At 38.4% G+C, this 26,512-nt stretch overlaps 1 protein-coding gene and 1 pseudogene across 1 annotated transcript in view; both read right to left on the bottom strand.

Moving 5' to 3' along the window:
* Window positions 1–1,032: 1,032 nt before the first annotated feature.
* The window catches only part of LOC106875047 (succinate--CoA ligase [GDP-forming] subunit beta, mitochondrial), a 63,858-nt gene continuing 38,378 nt past the window's right edge, over window positions 1,033–26,512 (bottom strand). The window contains exons 4-11 of the mRNA XM_014923008.3: window positions 26,037–26,127; window positions 22,013–22,165; window positions 20,791–20,880; window positions 20,321–20,417; window positions 17,937–18,098; window positions 11,173–11,315; window positions 7,955–8,075; window positions 1,033–2,280 (exon numbers count right to left, since the gene is read on the bottom strand). Of these exons, the coding sequence (XP_014778494.1) occupies window positions 2,168–2,280; window positions 7,955–8,075; window positions 11,173–11,315; window positions 17,937–18,098; window positions 20,321–20,417; window positions 20,791–20,880; window positions 22,013–22,165; window positions 26,037–26,127 (970 nt within the window). The 3' untranslated portion in view covers window positions 1,033–2,167. The remainder of the gene's footprint in view (window positions 2,281–7,954; window positions 8,076–11,172; window positions 11,316–17,936; window positions 18,099–20,320; window positions 20,418–20,790; window positions 20,881–22,012; window positions 22,166–26,036; window positions 26,128–26,512) is intronic.
* On the bottom strand, window positions 11,031–11,149 carry LOC128247747 (5S ribosomal RNA; annotated as a pseudogene).

Genomic DNA, 26,512 nt, shown 5'->3' with positions numbered 1-26,512 from the left:
AAAGCTTTACATATATATATGTAACATATGGTATAATTATAAACAGGGCAAATTTTAGCCATTTCTTTGCAGACTGAAAAGAATGATGAACAACTTAAATCAATTTTCAAGCCTTATTGGGGTCTCATCAGAGGCGTCCACATCATTATGACAATCTCCAGAGAAACAAGCAGCCAAACTGCTTATATACTCAGCAAATGCAGCAGTTACTCTGTGAAGGGGTCCCTAATAAACCTGTACTCTACAAAAGCATAGAGTAACCCTTTAGGTTAGTGTAAAATTGCTTTTTTTTATAACTGAGCACAAAAAGAAACATTACCACTATATATAAATATAAATATCCATCTATATATATATATATATATATATAAACACACACAAAGAAAGTGAATGAAAAAGGTTTCAGTAGAGTATACACATTGCCACATATGAAAAGAAATCAATATTGTGTGTAGAGGAATATTTATTTCTGGGACTGGAAAGACTGATATATTCCAAAGACTGCTAGCTTCTGAAGAAACAAAGGATGAAACTGGCAGTCACTAAAATACATTGAGCTTGCATTTCCTTTATATACTTATGCATCATATATATATATATATATATATATATATATATATATATGTATGTATTTATAAAGCATCAATAATCTACTGTAATCCACAGTAATTAAGAACTCAATCAATTATAGGTCGTTAAACTCCAACGTGTAATAATATTGCAGTAACTCCAAGTGGAAAAAGCTTGCATGTATATGCATAATTGACTAAAATAATCCTTAAGAGCAATCTAAATTAATTTCAATTAATTTATATTAATCATGTATCTTAATTATGCAATTACAGTTTTATTGATGTTTATTTCAAATGAAACAGCACTGAAATTAATTAAATTGTGATCCTTCTGTGAAATTTTCCTACTTTAGATGGATGGATGGATAGATAGACAGATAGAGAGAGATAGAAAGATATGTATCATTGTAAATTTATGCCATATTTTATGTGGGATCAATTTCTTATTTAACAGCTTGAATTTAGAGATGTGATATTTTTATTAAAACATTTTACATGAAATATATTACATAAAAAAAAAACAGAAAAGATAAAATAAAACTTTAAGCATCCATTGAAGACATAAATGCTTCAATATATATATCCTTATTTGGCAATCAATGGAAAACCCCCCACCTCCTTATTTGACAAACAAACAAACATCCTCTCCTTTCACATTGTTTATCAAACCCCAAATTTGGCCAAGGTATTTAAAATGTAAACATCACAGCGTAAGTGCAAGAGAATAAAAGAATGCAAACATGGCTTTTCGGTCTTTTTTTTTGTTTGTTTTTTTGCAAAATAAGCTAATAAAAAAAATTGCTTCTATAAAAGTTGCTTTTGTTTCAATAAAGAAGATAAAAAAGAAATATTTTCTTTCAAAAAGTAAATTCTGTATTTCATACGGAATTTACACAGCAGTGGAAACAGGAAATATGCAATGTTCATGCCATTTACAAAGAAATCTACCACCCAAGTGATGCAAATTTCTTTTATGAAATGAAAGTGAATCACAGACCTAAGTTTTCCTAGAACTTACCATCATAAAATAGACCCCTCATCACCTCCACCACCACCAGTCTCCACACCAGTTAACAACCCACAAGAATGGAAGCAACAAAATATGAAATAAAATATATCATTGTACTTGAAGATTTCTAATTAATGAAACATCAGTTAATAACGAGGACTAATTTTTCTTTTGTTTTTTTTATTGTAAGGGAGCAGATATGGTTGACACCAATATATCGCTGGTACCAAAAGGTTTGAATTGACAAATTCATGATGACAGGGCCTGAATACAAAGACACAAGATTAAAGCCTAGGAGACATTTAATCCAGTTGTTTGCTGTGTCTGCCAACTTACATTTAATCCCAAAATCTTTAGAAAGGAGTCAATAATGCAGCATTATTTTATTAAAAAGAAATAATGACGTGTGCATGTGTTTCAATATGTAACAGGTCAGCAGTAAAATTACTGTAGAAAGAGAGGGAGAGAGAGAGAGGAAGTGAGAGAAAATATATAATCAGGTGGAATGTTCGTGGATTTTGAACATTGCTGCAAAGGCAGCAACGAAAGAGAAACTAAAGGTAACCCTTTCCTGACTAAATTCTTTTTATAAGGACAAAGACTGGACAGCTTTCTGGGCAGCGTCATCTAGGTTATCAGCCGAAACAATAGGTAACTTGCTTTCCTTCAAAATTCTTTTAGCTTCGACTACATTGGTGCCTAAAAGAGAATAGACGAAAAAAAAAAGGAAGAGAATTGATAATAATAATTGTAATACAGATGCGTACAATTATATTTAACATGGTCATGTGTTCGGACATGGAAAGGCATACACAACAGAAACAGTCTTGAGAAAAAAACTCTCCTTGGTGATAATATATATATATATATATATATTTCAATATGGAGTAAATAATTCATGAGAAAAATAATTCACGAAAAAATAATTTGTGAAGATATCATTGACTCTATTATTATCTAGTGTAACAATTTAAAAATGATAATAACAGAATCAATAATATAGGCGAATGCAGGCCCCAAAAATGCATTAAAGAGCTGAAGGATTAAAATTAATCAAAGGACATACTAAGTATGTTTACTTGCTGGAAATCACAGTCAAAACTCTTATTTAAATCACCAAAATACACTAATAATAACTACAGAAATCAATTAGACTCATGAGGGTCAGTTTCCCAGTTTCCACAGCGTATAAATTCCCCACCTGGACGGGATGCCTGTCTGTCGCAGGATTACTCATTTTTGCCAGCTGAGTGGACTGGAGCAACGTGAAATGAAGTGTCTTGCTCAAGAACACAACGCGTCATCTACTCTAGGAATCAAAACTACAATCATGAGTCAAACACCCTAACCACTAATCTACGCACCTCCACACACACACACATATATATATATATATAGTGGTTGGCATTAGGAAGAACATTCAGTCATAGAGACCAAATCAGGTTGGAACCTGGTGTAGCCTTAACAGCTTACCAGTTTCAGTCAAATCATCTAACCCACATGCCATGCCATGCCAGCACATCATCATCATCATCATCATCATCATCATCATCATCATCATCATCATCATCATCATCATCATCACCACCACCATCACCATCACCATCACGACGACGGCGACGACGACGACGACGACGACGACGACGACGACGACTATTATTATTATTATTTTATATATATATATATATATATATATATATATATATATCTTTATATAAAACCTGATGATTATATATACACATGCAAAATATACCATTGTGGTATGCATGGTGGCTCTGTACCACAGGACACATGCATTTCTGCGTCATGTGTGTTGTCAGATGAAGAGGTAAACTCACATTTCTTAACCACTAAAAACAAGTTGTGCTTTATATCAGAACAACAAATGGAACATTTGTTGACATGCATCAAGCTGGAATTAATTAACTGGAGGCATACTATGCAGTGTTGACTGAAATACAGGTGCATATAGTCACATGATTGTACACACCTGTATAATCATTCACTGCTGCTCAGTGCACCCCTAATTAATAATTACTATACTTGACTGGTGTTTAGCTTATATATACCCCAATGAAATTTGAACTCAGGACAAGGGCTTCTTTCTGTTGGTGCAAGACCTTAAATTTGTTGGTGATAGCTACATTCATTTGAAACATCCCAGTATGTGATTAGAAAAGGGATCAACTCAGAAATTAGGATAAGGTTGAATACAACACATTCAGTTTGGTGCTACCATTTTGGCAAAGCCACAATTCTTAAACATCATAATTAAAATCAGGATAATCACAATTACAAAATTTTTTTTTAATTTCTTTTTGATTTTGGAAGAAAACCCTGAAATTGTATGGAAGACAGAAGAGTCAGCTGATGAGACCCAAGTAAAGGGTTACTTTATTTTACTGACCCCCAGCCCCTGAAAAATGTTATTCAAAGTTGGCCCACAAAAGATATGAACTTAGAAATTCCACCCAGTATAATACCGTCTTTTCATCTCTGCAATTGTTACAATCAGTACCAGTAATATGCTTGTATCTAATGAGATCTGTAAAAGTTTTTGTAGCTCAACTAGAGGAGGAAGGGCAGTGTCCTGGTATTTATAGGGTTTCAAAACATCAAATACAGTCCATCTAATGGGCTTTTCACACATAAGGCTGAGGTCACCACAAAACTATGAACTATTTGATTGCTAACCAACCTCATTAAGTACAGAATTATGTCTACATCCATTAACGATGATGCAACTGACTGCATCTCTTTCTTCCAAATATTGATCTAATATCTAATAATAAAAAAAAAAGAGAAGAAATCAATAATTTTTTTTATGTAAGAAAGTGTCGTCAGCTGATGGTGGGATATTAATAATAGAATAACCGACCAATTTCTCTGACTTTTCCTGATGCTTTGAACACATCAATAGCTTTGTTTAGCAGGAAATATTCAATACTCAAACCAAAATCAATCCTAACATTCTCCTTTTCCACCAGGAAAATACTTACTCACAGAACACATGGCTGTTTTATTTTATCCTCTTCAGATAAAGGAAAACTTTAGTAACAAAAATACAAACATTCTTTTTTTTTTCTACCAATTTTCTGCTTTCAGAAAGAGTTACAGAAGAATTGGTTTAACAGAAAAATGAAAAGTGTAAAGAAATGTTGTTCAAGAAAGTTATAATAGATAATTGACCAAATTCGGTAAAAGTCATTTTTGTTTTTCTTTAAATACTTGAATAACAAAGAAGAGAGGTAAGAAAAAAAAAATATAGAATAAAAAGTAAATCTAAATGTTAAAATATTATGGTGTAACTCAAGAAAAATGGTTGTTTAAAAACGGTAATTTGATTTATCAGCCAAGATACAAATTGGCAATTGATCGGTTCACCATAGAGAGTAAAAGATGATGGATTGAGTGCTAAATGTAGCTTGACTGTTCAAGAATGAGAGAAAGGGAGAGAGAGAAAATGAGGCTGACAATTTATGCATGCGCCATACATTACAACCATTCTTCACTTCTGATATGACACATTTCACTGATTTTAACAAATGTTCTTCAATTAGCAATCCAAAATCTGTTGACAAGAATGTTAGAGGCTTTAAAATAGCTTCCATGTCAGAGAACAAATTACACAGAATTAATAACAGAACCGGATTGTAGGCAAACTGTCATGTTCTGAGATTTTTTTGGGTGTTTTGCTTGAAAGTGAATTTATTGTTATTATGTTCAAGTAGCTTGAACTAAATTTATTGTCATTATGTTAGAGTAGCTTAAAAGTCAAGCGAGGTTTTTCCGACAAAGCAAATAGATTTATACAGCGCAAGGAGTAGGTGGAGAAAGCGGAGGGGGTTGTCGTAGCAAAATTTATCTATCACCATCGTTAAATGTCTGTTTTCCATACTGGCATGGGTCAGGTGGTTTGACAGGATCTGATGAACTGCAGGGCTGTGTCATGTCATAGTTTCAGCTTTAGCATGGTTTCTATGGTCAGATGCCCATCTTAATGCCAACCACTTTACAGTGCATATTAGGGGCTTCTTTTCAGTGCATATTAGGGGCTTCTTTACAGTGCATATTAGAGGCTTCTATTCAGAGCATATTAGGGGCTTCTTTACAGTGCATATTAGGGGCTTCTTTACAGTGCATATTAAGGGCTTCTTTTCAGGCCACTAGCACTCGTAAGGCTATACCAAGTAGCTTGCAAGCCAGGAATTCTTCTGAATATTTTTACTGATAAACTGCTGTCAGAAATTTTGCATTTCTTTTCAATTTCAATAATAAAAAAGAGGGGGAAAGGGAGCGAGTGGTCAAAATAAAAGTTATTTAAGTTAAAAGCTATCATCAGATAGATCTTCATGAACAGATACAATGAGGGGAATTTTTAATAGAAGAGGTAGGTGTCTTGTGAAAGAAATAACTGATGGTTTGCAACAGAGAAAATACAGGGTGATTCAAAAGCCTCCTTACATAGGAAATTTTTTTTTTTTTTTTAAAGAAACAGTTTATAAGATTCTCTAGAGTTCCTGATATATATAACCCCTTTTGACTTCTATCTTTGGGGGCATTTGAAAGGCATTGTGTATCGCGGAAAGATAAAAGACATAAATCATTTGAAGGAACGCATCACCAACTCCTTTGCACAAATATCACCAGATGTGCAATTATGAGTTCACAATGAGTGGGGTAAATGTATTGCAATGTGTATTCAAAACAATGGTAACCTTACAAGAGCCTCATGAAGTATATTTGCCACTTAAATGTGGCTAACCTTTAAGAGTGGATGCTACTGTAGCTTGTAGCCCCAAGAAAACGTCTCCTCCAGCTGGCTATTGACACACTTTCTGTGCCCTATTAGTATTTGCAAAGGCTGGAGATGGGAAGGATGACTTCCCTTTGCAAATACTGATAGGGCACAGACAGTGTGTCAATAGCCAGCTGAAGGAGATGTCTTCTTGGGGTTACAGTAGCATCAGCCCTTAAGGGTTAGCCACATTTAAGTGACAAATATACATGCAGCTACTGTTTATACCTTGCTCAGAGATTTATTATTGCATATAGGCCTGTTAAATAAAAAAAAACTGTTCTTATAAAAAAGATAAATTGTTCCTATGTATGGCGACTTTTGAATCGCCCTCTTCAACATTCAGATTACTCAGTCAACCTTAATAATATAATGAATCATAGATATCTCAAAGCTACAAGATAATGCATGATCGATTCAAAACAATGTGAATAAGCATTACATTTGACAGAGTAATCGGAATGCTAAAGGGTTGAAGGTGAAAGGACAAGAAAAAAAGAAAACAAACAAAAGAACTATTGTGCAGACTAACTCCCACAATTCATTGTAGGAAAGAAGCATAATACAATGATTAGAAAACAATTGTACGAGGGTGAGTCACAAAAGTAATGCCATTTTGTTTAGGACAGGTATAATTACCAACACAGGAACATGTATCATACATCAAAATGAAGCTGGTCCTCTGTGGATCACATCCCTACTTCTCATCATAGTCACTGTTTCTCTCAATAGCAATGTTCCACCTTCGAATGAGAGCATGTATCCCTGCCCCGTAAAATTCTGTTGACTGTTCTTTGAGCCACTTCTTCACTACAGTTGTCACTTCTTCGTCACTGGAATAATGTTTGCCTCTCAAACTCTCTTTCATGGGGCAAAAGCCAGAGGGAATGTAGTCCAGTGACGAAGAAGTGAAAACTGTAGTGAAGAAGTGGCTCAAAGAACAGTCAACAGAATTTTATGGAGCAGGGACACATGCTCTCATTCGAAGGTGGAACATTGCTATTGAGAGAAACGGTGACTATGTTGAGAAGTAGGGATGTGATCCACAGAGGACCAGCTTCATTTCGATGAATGATACATGTTCCTGTGTTGGTAATTATACCTGTCCTAAACAAAATGGCATTACTTTCTGACTCACCTTCATAATAAAATTGGCAATTAGAACAGTGGTTCTCAACCATGTGACCCCTGGAAATCCACATAAGATTTTTGGGGTTCCATGCAAGCAAAATAGTAAATTGGGGCCCTCAGTAGTACTTAAAGGTTCATGAAAAAATGTTGCTTTAAATTTATTTATAGCTAGAAACAGCTAGGTTTCTTTCTCTTAACATAATTCAGTATGTTTCTGGCCAAAGAAACATCTTCTCTCAGTGAGTTTTATTAAAAACCTATGCAAGAGTGGCAAGCGTGGCAAACAAAATAGGAATCTTGAAAGCAGTATCTATAAAATTAGTTTTTAAACATTGAATGGTTATTGGGGAATGAAATAGTAATCAAAATGAGCCATAGATAAAAAAACAAAAATGGTTGAGAACCACTGAATTAGAATGGTGTTATACCAAAGGTAAGGCTTACCTTCAAGTCGTACAACAAGAGGAAGGTCAAATTTCATACTCTTACAAGCATTAGTTATACCATTGGCAATGGTAGCACAGTTTACAATACCACCAAAGATGTTCACAAGAATTGCTTTCACCTGGTTAAAAGGAAATAAACATAAATGTAACACACCTGGAACACATTTGAAAGTCATGTGATACGGTGGATAAACAGGTCTAAGAATAAACTTCAAACAAAGGATGTCAAATTCATGGAATGGACTGATTAGTTCTTTGGTAAATAAATGAATATCATTAAAACAGAGAATTCCATGCATGACTGTCATCATTTTGGTAAATGTCATGCATGAAATTTGGCCTTTAAGCCAGGATAATATAGTTATACAGAAAATTTCATTGGTTGAAAATAGTGTAATTAATAGACCAATCAGAAGAGAAGTGCTCTGAACAGATTTTCTTGGCAACAACATTATAGAAGAAATGGAAAATTGAATATTGGCAGAAATCTGTTTCCCTGCAACAGTAATCTTTGCCAATCACTCCTGCACCTTTTAATATGAACATTCAACTTCAGACATTAATTTTGAAAATAATGAAGATTTTAGGAAAATTAATTTCTCAAATACTAAGATGGTGTTTAGACTATAAATTAATGAGTCTTTGATAAGACTTCAGATCACTTTAATCTTCTTGTTACCATATTTCTGTTGAAATACCTGCCTCTATTTCTATTCATTTTGAAAATATTGAAGACTTTAGTAAAATAACTTCGTCATTATTAAGCTGATTAATTAACACTAAATTTTGATGGAAAGGTTTTAATTAAGATCAATTTTAACCCTTTCAATACCAGCTCAACTGAAACCACCTCTGGCTCTGTAGTACAAATGTCTTGTTTTCATAATTTCTGAATTAAAATCTTCCACCAAACCTTAGTCACAATTTATGTTCCTAACACCAGCTTAATGATAATTAAGTTATTTTACTAAATTCTTTGTTATATTTAAAATTAATTGAAAGAAACAGAGCATCTCAACAGAAATATGGTAACAAAAGGGTTAACAAATGATTAATTTAACCCTTTCGATACCAACCCGACTGAAACTGCCTCTGGCTCTGTAAAAATGTCTTGTTTTCATAAGTTCTGAATTAAAATCTTCCACCAAATCTTAGCCACAATTTATGTTCCTAACACTAGCTTAATGATAACTAAGTTATTTTACTAAATTCTTTGTAATATTTAAAATTAATTGAAAGAAACCCAGAGCATCTCAACAGAAATATGGTAACGAAAGGGTTAAAACAGGAAGTTTGTATCATAGAACCAGGATTGGTATCAGACAGGTTGGTTTCAAAAGGGTCTAAACAATTTAGCAATTATCATGAATTCGTACTGGAAGAATTTCCTAATTATATTTCTTGTTCTGAATATTCTTTCATCCATTTCCATTCATGATTAGTTTTTTTTTTTTGTATGAACTTTCATTTCATTCTAGTTTTCATTATTGTGAACAGAAAATCCCACCTAATTCTATATCTTGTAGAATAATATTTGCAGGACCCACTTTCTGTGGGTTACACAAATATACTATCAGGAGGATATTTCTTTTACAACTGGATACCTTTCCTGTCACTAACCCTTACCCCTTCTTTCTTATCTTATTTCATTTATTCAATTTTGCTTTATTTCACTTGAATTATTGACCATTCCTCCAACACAGTAACCTGATTCTTATGATTTCATTTTTCTTGTTTTTCCAGTAATTTTCAATACTTTATTCATACACCTCTCAATCTTCATCCATCCCCATAAATTTTTCTATTATTCTACATTTTCTTTACCACTTTGCTATTTTCCCCATTCCTCTAATTAAGCCCCCACCACCTCCCATTATAACTGTCATGTTATTTATAATTTCCATTCATTACTTTTAATTGTTCATTATCTGCCATTCCAAATTATTTTATTCAAACACCTGCTCCCTCTTCATTTCCTTTCTCATTTTTTTCCCTATTTTTTCCTTTTCTTCTTTTCTTTCCTTTACTAATTTTTCCTCTTCTTTTTCCTCCTCTTCTACCTATTTACTCTTTGTCTTTTTCACTTTCTTTCTATTATTCTATTTCCTTTTCATTTTTTTCCCCTCTTGCTTTCCTCCTTTTTCACCACTTATATTCTGTGCCCCCTCATCACAACCTACAACTAAAAAACTATGCATAAATGTGCAAACCCCAATTTCCCAGTCACAACTGACCTAAGATCCTATGTACCGACAGGTGAGACTGAGAGTAGCAAGAGACTAACCTGACTATCACACACACACACACACACACAAATGCGAACGCGAACACACACATACACAGAGACTAACACACACACACACACACACACACACACACAAATGCGAACACACACACACACATACGAACGCAAACACACACATACACACACTGGTGGCACATAAAAAGCACCATTCGAGCATGGCCGATGCTAGTGCTGCCTGACTGGCACCTGTGCCAGTGGCATGTAAAAAGCATCATCTTAGTGTGACTGATGCAGTGCCGCTTGCCTGGCTCCTGTGCTGGTGGCACGTAAAAACCACCCACTACACTCACAAAGTGGTTGGCGTTAGGATGGGCATCCAGCTGTAGAAACCTTGTCAGATCGGATTGGAGCCTGGTGCAGCCTCCTGGCTTGCCAGTGAAAGCGTCCAACCCATGCCAGCATGGAAAGCGGACATTAAACAACAATGATGATGACACAATGGACTTGTTTCAATTTCTATTCACCAAATTCACTAACAAAGCTGGCCCAGTTCTCAAGAAGACATTTGCCCAAAGTGTCACACAGTGGGACTGAACCCTAAAGCCTGCAGTTTGAAAGCAATCGTGCCTGTGCCTACCATCATCATCATCATTGTTTCCATGGCAGAGTTTCTACAGCTGGATGCCCTTCCTAACACTAACCACTCCGAGAGTGTAATGGGTGCTTTTTACGTGCCACCAGCACGAGGGCCAGTCCGGGGGTACTGGCAATGGCCATGCTCAAATGGTGTTTTTTTACATGCCACCAGCACAGGAGTAAAAGTGTGTGACGCTTACAGCACCTAGGGTTCCCAAGCAGTCACCCATCTATGTACTCACTCGACTCGACATTCCTTAACTTTGGTGATCGTATGAGAACCGGTGCTCTCAGCGTGATATGGCCATAAGTTTCAAAACTATTGAAATACTTACTTGTGAGTCTTCAGTTAACAGCTTAAATGCTTCAAAGACTTGCTTCTCTGTAACAGTGCCACCACAATCCAGAAAATTTGCTGGTTCTCCACCATACAGCTTAATTATATCCATGGTTGCCATTGCCAACCCAGCACCATTTACTGAAACAGAGAGAGAGAAAGGGGAAAAGAAATGTTCATTCCATGCAAATTAGTAAAAACTGGAGGGCTGTTCACCATTTGATGGGTGACTTTGGAAGAATGGGTTTGCTACAATGGGTAATTACAGGAAATTTGGCATCGACACCAGTATGTAACTGGTACTTATTTAACTGACCCTGAAAGGATGAAAGGCAAAGTCGACCTCGGCGGAATTTGAACTCAGAACGTAATGGCAGACAAAATACAGCTAAGCATTCCGCCCAGTATGCTAACGATTCTGCCAGCTCGCCACCTTGAAATTAAATCAAATAAAACAAGTTTCTCATATAAGGTAAAATACTGGTTTCAAATGTTGGCACAAGGCCAGCAATGCTCAACTGGTGCTCATTTTTTTTACCCTGAATGGATGAAAGGCAAAGTCGACCACAGCAGAATTTGAACGCAGAACATAAAGACAAATGCAATGCCACAATAAGCATTTTGCTTACTACTGTAACAATTCTGCCAGGTCACCATTTTATATGTTAAGTGGAATATTAAAGACTGTTGATAAAACGATTGAGTAAAATCTCTTCCATTGCTGGTTAAATGATGTGGCAACCGATATTTGGCAAATGCAACATTTCATGTAGTCATTCTAAAACACCATCAACAACAGCCACATTTACAGCAAATCCAAGAGATGTCTGATGCAGTTTCTCAGCGCTAAATGATATTATAGACAATAATAACAAAGATGTGCGATGCAACTTCTTCCTCTTAAGTGAGGCTATAAAGAACAACAGCAACACCAACAACAACAACAACAACAGTCAGTCACCAATATTTTCAAGAAGCTTCCTTCGCATTTGAAGAAACAAAGCCAGACTTATTGCTTGTTATGATTTACAGAATATAATTCAGAAGCTGTTTTCTCTGTCAGTTCTTGACATTTAAGACATTTAAGTGAAGTGTCATAAATAGATTCCACTGGATTGAACAGTCTCGAAATAAATGCACAGGTGTAGGTATGGGTATGTGGTCAAGAAGCTCACTTTGCAACCATGTGGTTTGGGTTTCAACCCCACTGGACAAGTGTCTTCTGCATGAGCCCTGGCTAACCAATGCCTTGTGAGTGAATTTGGTTGAAGGAAACTATGGGGAAGCCGTGCATACATGTATATATATGACAGTGTCACTAAAAGCATCTGTGCTGGTGTCATGTAAAAAGCACCCAGTACACATGTAAAAAGCACCCAGTAGTTAGCATTAGGAAAGGCATCCAACTGTAAAAACCAAGCTAAAACAGACAGTCGAAGCCTGGTACAGGTCTCCATCTGGCCAGTTCCTGTCAAACTGTCCAACCCATACCCGCATCGAGAACAGATATTAACCCTTTTGTTACCATATTTCAGTGGAGATGCTCTGTGTTTCTTTCAATTAATTTTAAATATAACAAAGAATTTTGTAAAATAACTTAATTATCATTCAGCTAGTGTTAGGAAGATAAATTGAGACTAAGGTTTGGTGGAAGATTTTAATTCAAAACTTATGAAAACAAGACATTTGTACTACAGAGCCAGAGGTGGTTTCAGTTGGGTTGGTATCAAACAGTTAAATTTATTATTTGTTAACCCTTTTGTTACCATATTTCTGTTGAAATGTTCTGTTTCTTTCAATTACTTTAAATATAACAAAGAATTTAGTAAAATAACTTAGTTATCATTAAGCCAGTGTTAGGAACATAAATTGTAACTAAGGTTTGATGGAAGATTTTAATTCAGAACTTTTGAAAACAAGACATTTGTATTATAGAGCCAGAGGTGGTTTCAGTCGGGTTGGTATCAAAAGGGTTAAACAATGATGATTATATATATATATATACATACAATTGGGGTTCTTTTTATTAGTGGAACTCAAAGATGATAAAGCTATAAATTGTACGTAAATACTGGGTTACAAAAACCTTGGATAGAAAAAGTTGAAGGCTGCCTGTAAGTCACAATCCCACATCTTCTGTAAATATAACAGATATTCTAGCATGGGCAACCTTCAATTTTTTTTAACCCAATATCCTACATGTTACCACTTATAGCTTTGTCTACTTCAAGCTCCACCAACAAAAGTGAATTATTAAATGCCTCTTGAAGTTTCTAAATTCTTACGTGTGTGTGTGTGTCCACACTGCTTGAGAACCAATCTTGGTTTGTTTACGTTCGTGTAACTTAATGGTTTGCAGAAAAGAAAAAAAAAATATGACTCACAAGTATCAGACTTTAAAAAAATAAGTACAGGAGTGGATTTGTTCAACTAAATCCTACAAAGTGGTGCCCCAGCATGGCCACAGTCTAATGACTGAATCAAATAAAAGATTTGATAACTTGCCACACGAACACACTCAAAGTCGTGAAGACAAGTCACAAAATATTTCTCGGATTTACATAGAAAGTTCCAGAACTGCTAAACCACAGACAAGTTCCTCTTTCTTGTTCGTTAGCATGTACTTATATAACATAAATTTAGTTATTTACTTCAGATATAACGGAAATTGGCAGATCTGTTATATGAGCAAACACCCAATGCACAAACGTTGTAGACTAAAACCTTTGCTGGAATCATTTGAAATGCAGAAATCGGTTGATAATTAAACATGTACAGAAATATGTCTAGAAAACAGGAGAGATAATATAATTAGCAAGACTTCATTATTACAATGTCTGTTACAATGCTATTAATTAACTGGCCTAATATGGTTACGATGAGCCTAGATTCCTGATATACTGTGATACAGATGATCAAAAATTCTTGATGAGAGAGAAAAAGAGAATCAATTTTATTGCTTCTTTTTTTTTTTCTTTCTCTCTGTCCTAGTCAACACAACAGAAGTCAAACCGCAGCGATCGATCTGGGAGAAGAAGAGCCATGATCAGCATTCTATATATCTTTTATCCTTTTATTTGCTCAGTCATTAGATTGTGGTCATGCTGGGGCACCATCTTGAAGAATTTTTAGTTAAATGAATCAACTCTGGTATTTACTCTTTACTCTTTTACTTGTTTCAGTCATTTGACTGCGGTCATGCTGGAGCACCACCTTTAGTCGAACAAATCGACCCCAGGACTTATTCTTTGGAAGCCTAGTACTTATTCTATCGGTCTCTTTTGCCGAACCGCTAAGTTCAAGCGATGGTTGTCAAGCGATGTTGGGAAAACAAACACAGACATACAAACATATACACACGCACACACATCATCATCACCATCGTTTAACGTCCGCTTTCCATGCTAGCATGGGTTGGACGATTTGACTGAGGACTGGTGAAACCGGATGGCAACACCAGGCTCCAGTCTAATTTGGCAGAGTTTCTACAGCTGGATGCCCTTCCTAACGCCAACCACTCAGAGAGTGTAGTGGGTGCTTTTACGTGTCACCCGCACGAAAACGGCCACGCTCGAAATGGTGTCTTTTATGTGCCACCCGCACAAGCCAGTCCAGGGGCACTGGCAACGATCTCGCTCGAAAATCCTACGGGAGCCAGTCAGGCGGTACTGGCAACGGCCACGCTCAAAATGGTGCATCTCATGTGCCACCCGCACAAGAACCAGTCCAGGGGCACTGGCAACGATCTTACTTGGCTTGCCGGGTCTTCTCACGCACAGCACATTTCCAAAGGTCTCGGTCAGTAGTCATCGCCTCGGTGAGGCCCAATGTACGAAGGTCTTGCCTCACCACCTCAGCCCAGGTCTTCCTGGGCCTACCTCTTCCACGGGTTCCCTCAACTGTTAGGGTGTGGCACTTTTTCACGCAGCTATCCTCCTCCATTCTCACCACATGTCCATACCAGCGCAATCGTCTCTCTTGCACGCCACAACTGATGCTTCTAATGTTCAGCTATCCGAGTTGATAGTACCAGGGTAGATAAAGCAATTAAGAGTATGAAGACCGGGAAAGCCCCTGGCCCATCAGGAATCACTGCAGAGATGCTCAAAATATCTGGCAGTGTTGGCTATAGCCTAGTCACCCGTATTACGAACCAGGTGATACACGAAGGAGTCATACCCAATGACTGGTGTAGCAGCATCATAATCAACTGCTACAAAGGTAAAGGTGACGCTTTAGACACAAATAATTACAGAGGCATCAAGCTGTTAGATCAGGTTATGAAAGTTACAGAGAGGGTCATAGCCCAACTAATTAGGGAGCGAATCAATTTAGATGAGATGCAGTTTGGGTTTGTGCCAGGTAAAAGCACTACTGATGCCTTATTTCTAGTGAGACAGTTGCAGGAGAAATACCTAGCTAAGGATAAACCTCTGTACCTGGCTTTCGTTGACATGGAGAAAGCCTTTGACAGGGTCCCCCGATCCCTTATCTGGTGGTCAATGAGGAAACTTGGGATAGAAGAATGGTTAGTGAGAGCTGTGCGAGCCATGTACAGAGATGCTGCCAGTAAGGTGAGGGTTGGAAATGAGTACAGCAATGAATTCCGGGTAGAGGTAGGGGTCCACCAAGGTTCCGTCCTCAGCCCCCTCTTATTTATCATAGTCCTCCAGGCAATCACAGAGGAGTTCAAGACAGGTTGCCCCTGGGAGCTCCTCTATGCTGATGACCTTGCCCTAATTGCGGAGTCACTATCAGAACTAGAGGAGAAGTTTCAGGTGTGGAAGCAAGGTCTAGAATTGAAGGGCCTTAGAGTCAACCTAGCTAAAACCAAAATCCTAATAAGTAGGAAGGTAGATAAAACACAAACCCCTTCAGGTAGATGGCCCTGCTCAGTATGTAGAAAAGGAGTAGGTAGTAACTCTATAAGATGTACCCGGTGCAAGCTATGGACACATAAGAGGTGCAGCAACATCAAAGGCAGGTTAACTAGCAAGTTAGTTTTTATTTGTGGCAGATGTTCAGGTGCAATAAAGACTGTAAACAAACAGGAAACAACTTCTATCTCATTCCAGGGTGAAAAACTAGAGGTAGTCGATAGCTTCCGCTATCTGGGCGACCAAGTTAGTAGTGGGGGTGGGTGCGCTGAAAGTGTAGCTGCTAGAATAAGAATAGCCTGGGCAAAGTTTAGAGAGCTCTTACCCCTGCTGGCGACAAAGGGACTCTCACTTAGGGTAAAAGGCAGACTGTATGACGCATGCGTACGAACAACCATGCTACATGGCAGTGAAACATGGGCTGTAACTGCTGAGGACATACGTAAGCTCGCAAGGAATGAAGCCAGTATGCTCCGTTGGATGTGTAATGTCAATGTGAATACCCGTCAGAGTGTAAGTATCTTGAGAGAAAAGCTGAACATTAGAAGCATCAGTTGTGGCATGCAAGAGAGACGATTGCGCTGGTATGGACATGTGGTGAGAATGGAGGAGGATAGCTGCGTGAAAAAGTGCCACACCCTAACAGTTGAGGGAACCCGTGGAAGAGGTAGGCCCAGGAAGACCTGGGCTGAGGTGGTGAGGCAAAACCTTCGTACATTGGGCCTCACCGAGGCGATGACTACTGACAGAGACCTTTGGAAATGTGCTGTGCGTGAGAAGACCCGGCAAGCCAAGTAAGATCGTTGCCAGTGCCCCTGGACTGGTTCTTGTGCGGGTGGCACATGAGATGCACCATTTTGAGCGTGGCCGTTGCCAGTACCGCCTGACTGGCTCCCGTAGGATTTTCGAGCGAGATCGTTGCCAGCGCCCCTGGACTGGCTTGTGCGGGTGGCACATAAAAGACACCATTTCGAGCGTGGCCGTTTTCGTGCGGGTGACACGTAAAAGCACCCACTACACTCTCTGAGTGGTTGGCGTTAGGAAGGGCATCCAGCTGTAGAAACTCTGCCAAATCAGACTGGAGCCTGGTGTTGCCATCCGGTTTCACCAGTCCTCAGTCAAATCGTCCAACCCATGCTAGCATGGAAAGCGGACGTTAAACGATGATGATGATGATGATGATGAAATATGACGGGCTTCTTTCAGTTTCCGTCTACCAAATCCACTCACAAGGCTTTGGTAGGCCCGAGGCTATAGTAGAAGACACTTGCCCAAGGTGCCACGCAATGGGACTGAACCCAGAACCATGTGGTTGGTAAGCAAGCTACTTACCACACTGCCACTCCCGCATTTATTTTTTTTTCGAAGCTTGGCAACTTATTCTATCAGTCTCTTTTGCCAAACCACTAAGTTACAGCGATGTAAACACACCAACACCAGTTGTCAGATGATGGTGGGAGACAAGCACAGACACAAAGACACACACACAGACACAAATACATATATATATATATATACATATATATATATATGTATGTATGTATAAATTAGCTTCTTTCACTTTCTATCTACCAAATCCACTGACAAGGCTTTGGTCAGCCTGAGGTTATAGCAGAAGACACTTGCCCAAGGTGTCATGTAGTGAGACTGAACCCAGGACCATGTGGTTGGGAAAGAAACGTCTCACCACACAGCCACACAAAATTTTATGTATAATCTATATCTATATATGAACTCTTTACATTCCTTGATTTCAAATTACTAATCATGTCTGAATGATGATGATGATGATGAACTAGGGATGGTTTTGAGTAGGTTGGTATCAAAAGGATCAAAGGAGAAGATTAAGGAAGGCGATAGGAACAGAAGAAACTCTCTCTCTTACCAAGACAGGCAATGTTGCCATCCATGCCGATATAGTTTAAGTTAAATTTAGCAGCTTCGACCTCTCTCGGATCTTGTTCAGTTGTGTCCTCCATTGCAAATATAGACTTCTGGCGGAATACAGCATTGTCATCGAAACTGATCTTAGCATCAAAACAAACAACTGCAACAAGACAAAAAAATAAAATTTCTTTTGATTTTAAAACATTCATTCAAAATTTGAAACAAAAAATTAGAATTTAATTAGGTACAGCCGTGTGATTAAGAAGTTCACTTTGCAACTGTGAACAATCATCATCCTCATCATTTTAACATCCACTTTTCCATGCTTGCATGGATCAGGCAAAACTTGCTGAAGCACACTTTTCCACAGCCAGATGCTCTTCCTGTCACCAACCCTAAGTCCTTTGAACTATATGTAGCTCAATGGTCAGACATGCTTTTATGGAAGATAGCAAACGAATCATACGATTGGAGTAAAGATTGTTTGCCAACATAACATGGCAGTCCTAGTTTAGGACAAATGTTACTGTAATTTAGCCCCAGGAGACATCATCTCCTACTGGCTATACAACATGATCTGCGTCCTTATATTTTCAAACAAGGGAATCTAGCACCCCCACTCAGCTCAAAACAATAGCTGTCTATCGCGATTTCTGGGTTATTTCCCTTCATCAGCACAGAATAATTGTTCGCCTAGAGGTGGCACTGCCAAATTCCCGTTCGAAATATATAGTTTTCAAAATGACAATTAGTCACTTATCTATAAATTAGAAAATTACTATTTTTAAATCTCACAAGAGATGTTCATCCTAAACCAGGACTGCCATGTTATGTTGGTAAACAATCTTTACTACAAAGTACTGTTGCTGAATATCTCTCGTTTTGAGATTTACAAATAGTAATTTTCTAAAATCATATCATTTCAATGAATGGCGACTATTTTCAGTCTCCTCCTCCACCAGTCAATTTGCCCCTTCCACACATCACTACTATGTGTCTGCTAACAAATATATTTACCAGAAGGCCACCAAAGCCAAGAAAGAGCCACTGTATAATCAGTTGATCTGCTAAAAATAGCAACCTAATTTTCCTTAACTCACCTTCTCTAGTCTTAAAAGAAGAAATGAGAGTTAGATTGGACAATGTGGCCCTTAACATGTTGGCTGCCATATGTCCTTGCTGGTGGGTTGTGGTGGTATGTTAGCAAGTCCTGCACGACCTACCAGTGGGTCGTTTTTTTAATTTCTTTCCTATGAGCTTTCCGAGAGCTGGAATGCTCCAATTGCTTTGATTTGTGCTTTTGTTACACCAAGAGAACAATTTTTTATAGATTTTTTTTTCATTTTTTTTTTTTTCGTTTTCTTCTGATTTCACCACAAAATGAGGTAAAACAAAAGATTGAGTATTGAGAAAATTTTATTTGCCATTGAAACAAAAATTGCTTTTTTTTGAAAAAAATTGGTAGATTTTCCAATAGAAACAGGAGGGAATGAAAAATATTTTACTTGCCATGGAAACCAAAATAGTTGTTTTTGAAAAGATTTCGAGATCTTCCAATAGAAATTTCCCAAATTTTAAATTGACCACGGCTAGGTTGTATGGTATCTAGGATGTGATATGAACTAGGGTACCACACAACCCTTTGTATCCAACACTACCTATGTGATCCTTGCATGGCATAATGTAAAAATATTATGTTGTTCGTGTCAAATTCAATTAAGATATTGTGTTGGGACCCTGAGATAAAACGTAAAATGAGGCTCAGGGGGCCAACGTGTTAATATACTAAAAAAACAAGCTAGAAAGTCTTTGATTATATATCTGTTCTCGTGGAGGCAACATGGCTTGGTGCTTAGGGTTTTGGACTCATGACTGTAAGGTTGTGGTTTCAATTCCTGGACCGGGCAATGCATTGTGTTCTTCAGCAAAACACTCCATTTTACGTTGTTCCAGTCCACTCAGCCGTAAATAGGCCCCAGCAAAAACTGGGAAATTAACCCTGCGACAGACTAGCATCCTATTCAGGGGGAGTGTTGTAATCATAAGATTGTGGTTTCAATTCCTAGACTAGGTGACGCATTGTGTTCTGGAGTCCACTCAGCTGGCAAAAATGAGTCATCCTGCAATCGAGCAGCGTCCTGTCCAGGGTGTAAATATATAATATACGCCACAGAAACTGGGAAACTGACCCTTATTAGTCCATAGGGTTCAAGAACAATGTTTTATCTACTATATCCCTACCTTTAAAAGCTGATTAGGGCAAACGATCAACAATAAATAACAAGACAACCACAGGTTATTTAGACTTTAAACTGCCCAACTCTGCCCAGGCCAGCCCAACCAACTGACCAACTGACCAACTGACCAACCATCTTGACTTACCTTTGCCATCATTAGTTTCCCCAAAAGGGTTCACCTCTACTTGGGTGGCATCGACATTTTGAAACAGGTTGTACAAACAGCAGATTTGGTTGGCAGCCTGCAACGAGGAACATTCTTGGCTAAATGATCAAAACATAACATTTTAGGGGTGGCAATGGTGGTGGTATTGATGATGATGATGATGGCTATAGTGATGATGGTGATGATGATGATGATGGCGATGATGTGGATGGTTGATGATGGTGATGATGATGGCTGTAGTGATGGTGATGATGGCCATTGTGATAATGGTGGTGATAATGATGGTGATGATGATGGTGATGATTAGGATGGTGAATGATGATGATGGTAATGATGATGGCTATAGTGATGGTGATGATTATGATGATGATGATGATGATGGTTACAGTGATGATGACAGTTACACTAGTGATGGTGATGATATAAAGAGTATCAGTGTAATCGCTCACTTCTTCATGCAAATTACTTTTGAAACCAAGGTTGGAAGCCATCTTGAGAGCTTGTTTCTTAGAAATCCCAGTAAAGATATCGATTGGTTCCTGAAAAATAAGACAGAACAGACATCCCTTACTTATTGATACGAAATATAATTTACAGACATTACACAAGACACAGGACTTCAAATATGGTCCAGGGACATAGCCTATTAGATTGACCCCAGAAGGATGAAAGATGAACTCGGCCTCAATGAGATTTGAACTTAGAATGTCAACAGCCAGGACAAATACTGAAATGTCCAGTGTTCTAATGATATGATCAGGTTCCAGTCTCAATCCCACAGTGTGGAATTCTTGGGGTATGTGTCCTTTACCATTGTCTTGGATCAACTTTGTCTTTGTGAATGAAATTGAACAGTCAAAAGAAAGAAAAGGCACTCAACACATTTAGTAGTAGTTACATTGGGGCAAGTGAAAGCAAAATCGTGATGGCACCTGTGCCAGTGGAGCGCTGAGAGTACTGTCCGAGCATGATCGTTGCTAGAGCAGCTGTCTGGCTTCCATGCCAGTGGCACGTAAATAGCACCATTTGAGCGTGATCGTTACCAGCATAGCCTTACTGGCACTTGGGCCGGTGGTCGTTGTCGTTTAACGTCCGCTTTCCATGCTAGCATGGGTTGGACGATTTGACTGAGGACTGGTGAAACTAGATGGCTACACCAGGCTCCAATCTGATCTGGCAGAGTTTCTACAGCTGGATGCCCTTCCTAACGCCAACCACTCAGAGAGTGTAGTGGGTGCTTTTACGTGCCACCAGCACAAAGGCCAGTCAGGCGGTACTGGCAATGATATATATATATATATATATATATATATATAAGATGTATATATATGTAATAAATGTATGTGTATATCTTCACATGACATCATATGATAGTTGTAAATGAGTGCCACTGTCATAGAGGTGGTGTCGTTGATTTCTAGTCTTCTGTGAGCAACATGTCCAGCCATGGGGAAATGTTACCTTCTTTGGAAATAGTTGAGGGTTGGCAACAGGACGGGCATCCAGCTGTAAAAAATTTGCCTCAATAAATTCCTTCTGTCCAATGAAATTATGGAAAAGTGGATACCAAAAAAATGATGGTGGTGGTGGTGTAGACAAGCTGAAGATGTATGGGTTCAACGCAAACAAAATACAAAAGAAACCAATGAAAACAAAACAATATTAAATTACCGTAAAAATGGCTTCGGGTGATTTGGCAGCAACCTCTTCAATGTCCATGCCACCACAGGGGCTACCGACTATCACAGGTCCTCCGTATTTTCTGTCCATCAGGATTGCTAGGTAGGCCTCACGAGAAATATCCAAAGCTTCAGCAATCATTACCTGCAACAAGAAAAAGGAGGCACCATTATATCTTTTACCTTTTACTCGTTTCACTCATCACAATGTGGCCATGCTGGGGCACAGCCTTCAACAATTTTTAATCAATTGAATCAACGGCAGTACCTTTTTTTTTTTTAATAAAAAAAGCCTGGTACTTATTCTATTGGTCTCTTTTGCCAAACTGCTGAGCAGTAGACAAAAACTGAAAGAAACCCACTATAGGTGTGTGTGTGTGTGCGTGCGTGCGTGCGTGCATGTGTGTGTGTGTGTAAGAACTGAGTGATATAAGAGGCAGAAGGAAATTTAATATTTCTGTATGGTTACAGCTGTTTCATAACTCTATACAGATACCTCTCGCATCTCCTGTTTTTATTTATATTTGCCACAGTGGAAATATTACTGTTTGTGTATCCTGAATTTTCAGAGGAGGAGTCATGCTAAATTAAATATTGATTTGATTAACATATGCGCCGATAACCCGTTCCTCAGCTGCAGCATTTGCAATAAGTTCCATTTGATCCTCCAAATCCAACTTTCTTCTTTATTACACCATCATCATCATTTAATGTCTGTTTTCCATGCTGACATGGGTTGGACAGTTTGACAAGAGCCGGGAAACCAGAGGACTGTGCCAAGCCCAATTGTCTGTTTTGACACTGTTTCTATGGCTGGATGCCCTTCCTAACACCAACTACCTTACAGAGTGTACTGGGTGCTAGTAACTTGCAAGATAAAGTCCCCTTGAATGGGGGGAAGTATTGAGGAAGGTGGCTTTGTGCCAGTTGATGAGAGGTTAAAAGAATGATAAAGGCATAGAGGTAAGTGCCTTGTTGTAGAAGAGATACAAGGATGACCCAGTTGGAGAAGAAGGAACAGAAATACATACACACGTGTGTATATGCTTGCAAACTACACTAGGCTTTGGCTACAAATAATGACCTCACTCTTTGTGGCTGACCTGCAATGAGATTTCCAATCAACAAATCATCCATTAGCTCTGTGCTTTTAAATTCCTCTACAATAAAAAAAAATAGATATCCCTTATTTGAAAAGCATCAGGCTGTAAAAATCCTGCAGTAACTACTTTCCATCTAACCCATGCTACCATGGAAAAACAGATGTTATGCAAAGTGAACAAACCAGGAAATAATTTAAAAAACTCTCCTTAAACAAGTTAATCAGTCTCAAAGTGAGATTGGTGCCTATGTTGTTCTTTAGCTTTCATTTAGTGACTACTCTATGATTCTGTTACTCTCTCCACTACAATCCTATCACAACTGTAATTCTATTCCTATCATCTAACTTACCCTCCCTCATCACCCTGCCCAGGATCATTGTATACTCTCTCTTCTATTCGAGTGACCCCTTAGTTATAGGGGGCACTATAGGCCCTTAGCCTTGCAAGTTATGATCCAACATTCAAAAGTGCAGCTGTCAGGATTAAAAAAGATCACTGAGTACATAATGTAAAGTGGTTCATATTAGGAAGAGCATCCAGCCATAGAAACCTTGCCGAATTAGGACACTGGAGCATTATGTCATGGGTTGGCTTCTCAGATCTTGTCAAACCAGCCAACCCATGGCAGCATGGGAGTCAGATGTTACATGATGATGATCGAAATCGTGATTGAACCAAATTCGATGACTGGCACCTATGCCAGTGGAGCGCTAACAGCACCATCCGAGCGTGATCATTGCCAGAGCAGCTGTTTGGCTTCCATGCCAGTGGCACGTAAATAGCACCATTTGAGTGTGATTGTTACCAGTGTCGCCTTACTGGCACTTGTGCTGGTGGCACGTTAGAAAACATTCGAGCAAGGTCATTGCCAGTACCGCTGAACTGGCTCCTATGCAGGTGGCACGTAAAAAACACCATTTTGAGCGTGGCCGTTGCCAGTACCGCCTGACTGGCATGTAAAAACACCCATTACACTCTCAGAGTGGTTGGCATTAGGAAGGGCATCCAGCTGTAGAAACTCTACCAGATCAGATTGGAGTCTGGTGCAGCCATCTGGTTCACCAGTCCTCAGTCAAATCGTCCAACCCATGCCAGCATGGAAAGTGGACATTAAATGATGATGATGATGATGAGCATTATGTCATGAGTTGGCTTGTCAGATCTTGTCAAACCAGCCAACCCATGGCAGCATGGGAGCCAGATGTTATATGATGATGATTATCCCCAGGTTAGCCCAATCTGAGCAGACTTATAATCAAAAACATTCCAATAATGACCATCCCATCGTTTATCTGACATAAAACATCATATCCTCCAATATGCCCTTCTCCAATTCAAGATAGTAAGATGCAATATGAGGGCAATTTTACTGCTCTTTCTAGCTGGCTAAGCAACACTGAGTAGACAGTAATGAGTTTCCAAGGAAGTACAGTGACCACATGGGTTCAATTCCCAGTGATAACTATTTCAGAAAAGCTTTTAGCAAATCGAGGCCAAACCCCTACCCCTACTCCACCTTCTGAAATCAATAGAAGATAATTACTCGTTAATTTGACCTCTCATTATAAAAAGTCAGGCAACTGACCCAATTAATCACACTTGCGTGTAATAAATATGCATTGGTTGATTGATTTAATTAAAGCTTATATCCAATTAAGTTGTTCAGTCATTTAGAATCCAATCCAATCTATAATTCTTTAATTCCATTTCAATATTCTCTCTAATGCCAAGACACTAATCCTAAAGCTACAAGTCTTTGATGATTCCGTCACATTAAAAGCTCTTAGCTCCGTGTATTCTAACACCCCTCTCTACTGGTTTTCATTCAATCTGGCAACGATACCACTCTTATGGTTGTAAATCAATGAAGGGTTCTGAAAACCGTAGAAATGACAGCTAAATCTTCCTCAAACCACATTAAAGACTTACTGTTAAAGACTTCACGTACTTGCTTTAACCACAAGCTGCCTTTTAACTTATAAATGCTAATAATGAGCAAACTCCTTTAATACACATCCCTTACATGCTTTGCAGTATGCTTACAGTATGCTTACAACTACATGGTCACTGAATCTGTTAGAAATAGCAGCCAAGCTATCTCAAGTCACATCTTACTGTCCAGAGAAAAGTAAGATACATTTGTCATTATTCACATTATTCACATTATTTACATTTGACGGATATTTGTCCTCATCTTGTTTGTTGTTTATACAACGTTTCGGCTGATATACCCTCCAGCCTTTATCAGGTGTCTTGGGGAAATTTCAAACCTGGGTTCTCATTCCTAAGGCACCATTTGAGCATGATTATTACCAGCGTCGCCTTACTGGCACTTATGCCGGTGGCACGTGAAAAAAACATTCGAGCAAGGTCGTTGCCAGTGCCGCTGAACTGGCTCCTGTGCAGGTGGCATGTAAAAAACACCATTTTGAGCATGGCCATCGCCAGTACCACCTGACTGGCAAGTTAAAAGCACCCACTACACTCTCGGAGTGGTTGGCATCCAGCTGTAGAAACTCTGCCAAATCAGATTGGAGCCTGGTGTCGCCTCCTGGTCCACCAGTCCTCAGTCAAATCGTCCAACCAATGCTAGTATGGAAGGCGGACGTTAAACGATGATGATGATGATGATATATACGTATATATATGTTTGTGGTTTCAAAAGTTAACACAACTAAGGACAATTGAATGTTCTGATACCTTATTGCAAGAATTAACTGATCTGAGGTATTGTAAAACAAATTCAATCCATAATTTACTGTCATTGTATTTTCACAACAAAAATTGCTCCATCTAGGGCAGCAATGTAGTAATGGAATAATAGCAGTGAAGTAACCAAGCCACTACTTTAGCCAGGTGGCAATCAACAACGTTATTATTAATTAGCATCACAGGTGAAAATGATATACTCACCTTAGTAACTTTTACACCTGATGTTGATGTTTGTTTGGTGACCAAGTTATTACCTAACATTTTCCCAACCAATTCCTCAACTTTGTTTAAACTGCAATGAAAAGGATATATTTGGACATTAATTTAAAATAAATAATTATTAAACAGATAATATGGTCAAAGGTAAGACATGTAACCAGTGGCAAACTGGGTCTAAAAATATTGGTTGCCAGGAGACTAAGGGGCCCACCCACAACTACAAGAGGGACTGCCTACAACTACAAGGGGGCAACGACAATGCTATCATTTAATTTTTTTTTGTTTTGTTAAAATCATTCTTTTCAAATGTCTACAAACACAGCCATGCTGAAATAATGCGTTCTTCCAGGAGTGAATAAAAAATTATCAAGCCCCTTAGATACTAACATGGGCCCCCATATACGGATTCTAATGGCGCAGGGGCCCACTTGCCATTGGGAAAACTGGCAACCCGGCCA

Source organism: Octopus bimaculoides, chromosome 4 (assembly GCF_046866305.1).
Source record: "Octopus bimaculoides isolate indiv1 chromosome 4, ASM4686630v1, whole genome shotgun sequence".
Taxonomy (NCBI): domain Eukaryota; kingdom Metazoa; phylum Mollusca; class Cephalopoda; order Octopoda; family Octopodidae; genus Octopus; species Octopus bimaculoides.
This window is presented reverse-complemented; position numbering and strand designations above follow the sequence as displayed.